At 40.5% G+C, this 8,271-nt stretch overlaps 1 protein-coding gene across 1 annotated transcript in view; it reads left to right on the top strand.

Annotated features, from left to right (window-relative positions):
- FAM114A1 (family with sequence similarity 114 member A1) overlaps positions 1-8,271 on the top strand; it is a 70,621-nt gene that overhangs the window by 50,006 nt on the left and 12,344 nt on the right. Inside the window, exons 7-8 of the mRNA XM_019635996.1 lie at positions 637-792; positions 7,720-7,881. Coding sequence (XP_019491541.1) covers positions 637-792; positions 7,720-7,881 — 318 coding nt within the window. The remainder of the gene's footprint in view (positions 1-636; positions 793-7,719; positions 7,882-8,271) is intronic.

Below are 8,271 nucleotides of genomic sequence, written 5' to 3'. Positions count from 1 at the left end.
TATATATATATATATATATATATATATATATATATATATATAAAATGTAACATTTATGTTTATTTACATATGCATATATGTGTGTGTGTTGTGTGTATATGTAATTTCTTAATCATCACTGTAAGTACTTTTAAACACATTATTTCATTTAACCTTTAAAACAGCCTTGTAAAGTAGATGCTGTTAGTCCCCACTTTACAGATAAGGAAGCTGAGACACAGAAGGGTTGAGTCAGTTATCCAAGGCCACATAATTAGTAAGTGAGGAGCTGATATTTTGAACTCAGGCTTGGCACTGATGTGGTTTGTAGCCAGTGTGATAGAAGACCTTCCTCCACCATTTATGTAGCATCTGCTGTGTGCACTTGTGCAATGTGCTTCACATTCGTATTTCATTTACCACACAAAGGATCACAGTGGAGTGTGGGCTCACTTTAAAAATGTAAATGTGAGGCCGAGGCAGCTTATGTAACTTACCCAGAGTTGCACAGTTAATAGGCAGTAAATCCAACATTCAACCCCGCATTACCTCCCACACCATGAATTGCCTCCGTCCTGGGAGATGTGGGGACAGCTGTATGTAAATGTTCTATGAGAAGAAAGGATGGCAGTTATGCTGACCTAGTTCTTTTTTCAGGTTCAGTCATTTTTAGCATCATTTGATGGAGAGAAGCTGGAACTCTTAAGAAATGACCTAATTTCCATTAAAGACACCTTTGCAGCCAAAGAATTAGAGAATGAAGAGAATCAAGAAGAACAAGGTAAAGGAAAACAATCAGTTAATAGTAAAACTGTTGGTATAATCCTTATGAAAATGCCATTAATAAGCACAGCCCTTTGAACGAGGTGGAATTATTTAATTCAATGCTCCTCCTTGCAGAACACTCCATGCATCTGCTCTTGTTGCAGGAGCTGGTCATGTTCATCTACTGGGGGTACCAAAAAATGTACACATTTTAAGAGATGTTAACTATGTATTACTTTTTGAAGTTGAATTGAATTATGGTAGCAATGTATAGTATGGCGTTCACTCAAAAGATGGCATTAATCAAATGAATGCTAGCATCATTCATTGTATTATATTACAATTTTTTTAAAAGAAATTTTATTTGGGAACAGTGTGTTTTTTCCAGGACCCATCAGCTCCAAGTCTTCAATCTAGTTGTGGAGGGTGCAGCTCAGCTCCAAGTCCAGTCACCGTTTTCAATCTATAATGGTTGCAGGGGGTGGGGGGCGGGGGGGGGGAGCGGTGCAGCCCACCATCCCATGTGGGAGTTGAACCGGCAACCTTGTTAAGAGCATGCGCTCTAGCCAACTGAGCCATCCGGCCACCCACCAGCAACTCAGCGGCAGCTCAGCTCAAGTTGTCTTCAATCTAGTTGCGGAGGGCACAGCTCACTGCCCCACGTGGGAATCAAACCGGCAACCTTGTTGCTCAGAGCACATGCTCTAACCAAGTGAGCCACCAGGCTGCCCCCATTGTATTACAATTTTAATACAGGTTTTTCCTTTCTTAAAATGTGTATACATTTTTGGCACCTCTGTGTAATCCTCTCTTTCGCTGGGCAGGGACTTCTGACTGAGGCATCTTCATTTCTCTGTTGTCCTGCACTATCCATGGCACACGGCAGGCGTGCAGTAAATGCATACGGTCGAATGAACAAGGACTACAATGTGCTAAGCAGGGTCCTGATGACTAGAGTTTATGCTCTGATGCCTAGTTTTTTATATGCATGTGGAAGTTGTTGAATGTGATTGATGTTGACGGTGGGCAGGTCTTTCAGTGGATTTCTTTTCGTACTTTTCTTCTCCCTTTTAATTTATATGTGTAGGAGTTATGGTGTACTTGTTAAGTGGCCCGCGCTTCACCTAAAAAGTACACCCGGTGCACCAGGGCATGATGTGTCAGGTTGTCAATCACTGAACTGAGCCAGCCAATGAGATGATCCCAAGGGACACTAGGACCTATTTTGTGAGAAGCAAGGCTTCCTTGAGAGGGGAAACAATGTTTTCAAAGTTGGACATGCTTAATGATTAGGTTGTCCATTTGGGGGCAGAATACAGTAAGACATTTGCTATGTACGTGGAGAGTGATTTCTTCCTGATAGCATCAGCAAGCACTTTAGCCACGGTTGTTCTGTGTAGGCTTTGCTGAAAGGTCAAGCAACCAAGGTCAAACAACACAGGGCTGACTTCTAAGACCATCTGAAGCGTCCCATTTGAAACATTTTCACCACTTACCTGTTATATGGCCTTGAAGAAGTTATATAACCTTTCTGAAACTCAGAATCTCACCTGTAAAATGGAGATGATGATACACATTTCCAAGGGCTTTTGGGAGGATCAAATTAGATAATATATGTAAAGACATATGTTACAGTGCNGCTTCACTGGCCCAAGTTGGCACCATCATTGCGCTCTTCTCTGGCGAGGCAGATCAGTCGCCGGCATCTGGACGGCCGCTCACTGCGGCTGCTGGCCGCTCACGCTGGCTGCTGGCCACACACAGTAGCCCATTGCAATCCACTGCCACAGGGACTGCAGCCCATGCCGTCACCGGCGACTCATGGCAGCCCAGCTCCAGGTTGAGCTGTTGTTCAGCATCTTAGCTGTGGAGGGCAGTGTCACTGGCCCGCACATGTGGGATCTGAACCGGGGCCCTCTGGCATCCCAAGCAAGTTCTTAACCATCGCGCCACTTGGCTGGCCCGATTTTTGTAGTTTTTATAGTAAGGAGCGCAGAGTTTTTTTCTTGGCTTAGTAATGATAGTTACTGGGTGCAGTCCTAAAAATGTATGGGTCAAAACCATTAGGAGTTATCCTCACTCCTAGAACAGCCCAAGATCGGGGTGCCTGGTCAGCAGGCAGCTTTCCTGCATTTACGGATCCAGGAGCCAGGTTCTGTCCACCTTGTGACTCCACAGGCCTCTGGCAAGAATACAAATGAAGATGTGTACTGGGGTTGTCAGATTTATTTAGCAAATAAAAATACAGGATGGCTAGTTAAATTTAACTTTAGATAAACAATGAATATTTTTTTTAGTCTAACTATGTCCTGTGCAATACTTGAGACACACACACACTAAAAAAAATATTCTTTGTTTACCTGGAATTCAAATTTAACTAAACTTCCTATATTTTAAATGGCAACACTACACATACCAAATATTTAAAAGTAAAATAAATTTTGGAAACAAACTGTTAAAGAAAATATATTCTGTTGTCCTACCTTGACAAATATACTTTCACAATGACCAGAAGGCCAGGTTCCCATTTAGAATTCTCAAACTCCTCAAATTTCCACACCACCCTACTGCCTGCTCTCTGCCCTTTCTGTCCAGCTGTCTCTCACCTCAAGGAGCCTCATGCACCTATGTAAGGATGCCCCGGTGCAAACTCCATCCACACCCTCTGCAAACAACCACCTCTTGGCTATGCCTTGGGTCAGTGGATGGTCCCACCATAAGGAGCACAGGCTGGGGAAGAGGTTCATACAGGCCATGGAAGGAAACCTGGAGGTCACCTGGAGAGTGGTCTAGATGGGGGAGCATAGGCTCTGGGTGGGCACATACATCCCTTTGGCCCTGTGGACTCCCCTGTGTCAAAGTCTAAAGTATTGGCTTTTACCACCCCCTAAGGACCTTGCTGCCTTCTTAATTCCACCAGCATCAGAAGAGAGAGTGTAGAGGGGACACTCCCATTTTTTAAAAGCCTTGACCCAGAAATGACACACATCTCCTCTGCTGACATTCCATTGGCTAAAACTTAGGGTGTATGGAAGTATAATTAATTATTAGCATTACTATTTATAGGATTGATTCTAGGATGGAAATAGGCATGGCAATGTGGTGTGCTGTAAATCTTAAAGAAAACTTTTTCTGTTGCCGTTAGACTCAATAGTTAATAAAAACAGTAAACAAGAATCTTCAAAGTGGCACCCCACATCCCCTTTCAGGGAAGAGATTTACAAGGCAGACTGTCTACCCTTGTGTCTCCAACAACACCTAAGCATATAGTTAGCATTCCATGGATATCTATCAAGGAGTGCATAATTATTATTTATCATTGGATTGAAGTAACGATTCAGTGCACATCACCTTGGCTGCATGGAATGGACTAGGAGGGAGCAAAAGAGATGCTGTAGTAGAAAGATTCTGAGCAAAGAGTTCTTTGCTAACAAAACCCTTCCCTGGGAATGCCAAAGCAGAACACCTCGCCGCAGTCACTCCCAGAGGGTGGCTATCCCCCCTAGAAGACACAGGGAAACAGAAATGTTCTGCGTGTGTGTACATTTTCATTAAGTGTTGTACTCTAACACATCTATTCAATTACTTTTTTTTTTACTTGTAGAAAACGGCTGTTTAGAAAATATATCTGAAGTGTAGGCATGTCATATAGGCATATCTATGACCCTGAGATCTAAGCATGAGTGTTTGAGCTGAAATCAAGAGTCTGAAAAGGTCGGGGCGAACAGGAGCGAAGGCGAGCATCACGCAGGGCCCATTTGCTTCCACCTGCTGAACTGGATGCTTAATGGGCTTTGTGTTGATGACATCCCGCCGAGCTGGCTCCCAGAGCCTTGGTGCAGGTTGCATTAACAACATTTAGGGTGCCCTCTCTGCCTCTCTCACTTATCCTGATGTGCGAATCTGTGACCATAATGAATATTAAAACATATTCTAAAGGGCATGGCGGCTCCTCTGCTGGCTCTGCCTCCAGAGTCATTGTTAGACCTGCGGAATGAAAAAGTAAAAGCCTTACTACTGTACAGTCATACTGCATGTTTTATGTGGTTCTCCATGCACTTTGACCATTTTGGACATTCAAATCAACCTTCAGCTTTGCAGAGGATGCCTGGCTACCTGTACAAATAATTTTTAAATGTTTACAAAGGATAGTTTCAAAGGAGGCAATCTAAAGACAATGAGCAGGGAGAACAGCAGTTCAGGGAGGCATCAGACCTCTGTGAAGTCTCCCTGCACACCCTCTCACCTCCCAAGGGGAACTGACAGCGCCCTCCCTGGCACCCCCACTGTCACTTACTCATAACCATCAGGGCTTTATTGGTTAACATGGGTCTCCCCCACTCTAGACTGCAGGATCTCAGGAGAAAACTGTGTCTTGTGCATTTTGTAACCCCAGTACAATAACCCACATCTGCAAGTATATATATATATATATATATATATATATATATATATATATATATATAAANTTCAATAAATAGAAGCTATTATTAGTTTATCTAGAAATAAAAATGTATATATATGTAACTTTATATACATGGAAATAGTTGGTATGGAGTATTTATTAAAATAGTTGGTATGGTGCTGAAAAATACACCATTAACTTTTATACACGTGACTATATGTTGTGGTACAGAAAATTAGCACAGGTCCAAATACCATCTTATTATATAGACACAGGAGCCAAAATAAGAGCCTCCTAAAATATATATAGGTGTATACACACACACACACACACACACACACACAACCCTCAACACACTCATTCACCTCCCTAGCTATCTTGTCTTTACTTACTAGTGAATTTGGCATTGCAGGTTGGTGAGCAAATTTTTAGAGAAAAGACCATCCAAAAGGTCAAATATTAGTGTCTTTGTACTATTGGTGGCATTTTTCCTCACTTGTAAGGATTTGTCATCTAGTCTAGATTTTCATATCTAAACATGAAAATCAAAGATACTATAAGAACTGTACAATCCTGCCCTTAATATTCCTTAAAAAAAAAAATAGGTACTTAACTCAATGTATAGAAGGAAGAGGAAAAGTTTAAAATATGAAGGAAAATATCTAAGTACTATTTTATATTTGCTGTACTGATTTGAAAGAGGAGTGCTGAAGTTCAGAAGTCCTTCAGTAGAGATAGCAGGACCAGAACCTTGCTCTTAGCTCCTACTGATGCCCAGCCCTGATTGTCCTGTCTTTACCGAGCTTTATAGTAAAGGGTAATAAGGCCTCACATTTGTCTGTATTATTAGTGCCTCTCCAACCACCTGCCCAAGAACAGACAGAATGACTCTGGGATATCTCCTAGCCTCACTCCTGACCTTTTGTGCTGATAAATTTTGGGTGTAGGGATGGATGGATGGATGGATGGATGGATGGATGGATGGATGGATGAATGAATATATAGCTTAAACAAGGACTCTTATTTCTCAAAACAAAGGCTACCTCTACTGACTTCACTAGATCTTTTAACATGTTAGATTCTTAACTTAGAGTTATTGTTTTTCCAATAACATTTTAATCACTATTCATAAAAGTCATATACGTAAATTATTTTTAAAACTCGGACAATACCCACACTGTTAGTTAATTAGATTGTTTTCAGTTTTTGTCATCATCTGTGATGTTATGACTAGCGTTGCTTTGGTGAAGTATTTGTGTTCATCTTGCATCATTTCCTTAGGGAAAAGTCCTAGAAGTGGAATGGATGGAATAAACTTGGAGTTTTGATATAAGTCTTAAAAACATATTCTACAGGATCTTTATTTTGAGGTGTCCAATAAAAACATAATGAAGATATTGAGACACTTGAGTTTGAATCCCAGTTCTGTCACTACTGCATGTCCTAACCAAGTTACTTACTTAACCTTCTTAAATGTCAGTTTCTTCATCTATAAAATGGGAATAATAATGTAACCCATAAGGTCACTGTGAGGATTAAATGCAATTATGCATAAGTAAGTATTTCACATATCACCTCAATGGGTGTTCATTATTCTTTAAAAATGACCAAAAAGCTGGAGAAAATCCACTTGGCAAGAGTCTTATACCCCTCTAAATGTGGAGCGCAGCACTGGTATTTTCCTGCATGTGGTTTTGACTCTAAAAGGTGGTAGGCTGAATTAGACAATTGTTCTTTAATGAAGCATGCAAAGAAAACCAGGATTAGATGAAACTGTGAATCATAGAAGATTATTGAGAAAAACATTTCTACAGAGCATCTTGAAGCTGCACACTATTCTTTTAAGTGGAAAACTGTATTCATATCAATAATTGTCTTGATGGTTAAATTATTTTACTTCATTGAAAATCCCCAAACCNGGGAAGGTGGTTTCTGCTTATTCAATGTAACCATCGTGGTTTAGGCCACAGGTTGCTCAATCTGCACTCCTGCAAAATTAAACTAGTCGCAGAGCGATGCTCTTCTTCCCAACAGCCCTTCTCTCTTCCTCTCTCCTTGAAGTCAGAAGACCTGGCACGGCTAGAGAAGAGCAGAGCCATCTTTCATCTTCCCAGAGTGATATGTTATTAGGTTCATGAAACATTAAGGGCTTCATGAGACATATCACAGGAGGAAATTTGCTTTAGCAATGATCCTGGCTAGATCTCTAACCTATGTATTAAAAAAAGTACTGTTTTTCATTTATAGTTGGTCGTGAAAAGTGAAAAATATACTATCACTCTTTCAAGGTGATTGTCATTTTTATTCTTGTCTGAGTATCATTTTAGCGTGCTTTTTAAAAAGTCCTCCAGCCCTGTAATGTTCTCTTCGTGCTTTCTATTCTGTCCCCTTTTCTGTCACCGGAAAGCAACAACAAGGTGTGTTTAAGGAGGGTAAGGATTTGCCCCATCACTCTTTGAATGTACTGCCCTTGAAGGTTTAGAGCAACTTGATCCTCATCTTAAGATTGGAATTTCTTACTCTCTATGTTTGCATAATAAATATATTTCTTTGGTTGGGGACCTTTGCAGGCCATGAAAAAAGCTCATGACTGGGTAGAAAATGATCAAACTATGCTGCCAGTAGGTGTGGCAGAAGAGTCAGAGGAGAACACTAAAACGGAAGAAAAGGAAGAGAAATCTGAAAACCCTGAAGATGATGAAAAGGAAGGAAAGAGAACTAAAACAGTTGAGGTAAATTTATGTTAGGTTGTCCACCTAAATAGCAGTAATATTATGTTATTATGTTAATTTTATAAACAGCCTAATTTTAAATGTGGAGAAGCCACTTCATTTTCATTTGCACCCTGTTCCACATTATAGAAATACGAGTATTAATATAATAAACACTAAAATGTCTCTGTGCCAAGACAATCCATGACTTAGCATAGATACGCACTGTAGCTTTTCTCCATAGCTCTACAGTGAGAATTTGGAGGAAAGAAGACCTATAAGAACATAGCTGATTTACCTTCAGGGTAAAATTCCATCTTGTATGCAAATTTGTAACCATAAAATGTCTTCATGCCCCATAACTAATGAGGTAATTGAAGCTTTTCCCCAAAAAACATTGCCATAGCTTTT

The sequence above is a fragment of the Hipposideros armiger genome, unplaced genomic scaffold (genome assembly GCF_001890085.2).
Source record: "Hipposideros armiger isolate ML-2016 unplaced genomic scaffold, ASM189008v1 scaffold_26, whole genome shotgun sequence".
Classification (NCBI taxonomy): domain Eukaryota; kingdom Metazoa; phylum Chordata; class Mammalia; order Chiroptera; family Hipposideridae; genus Hipposideros; species Hipposideros armiger.
Note: the sequence above shows the minus strand (reverse complement) of the source record. Positions and strands in the feature narration are given on the sequence as shown.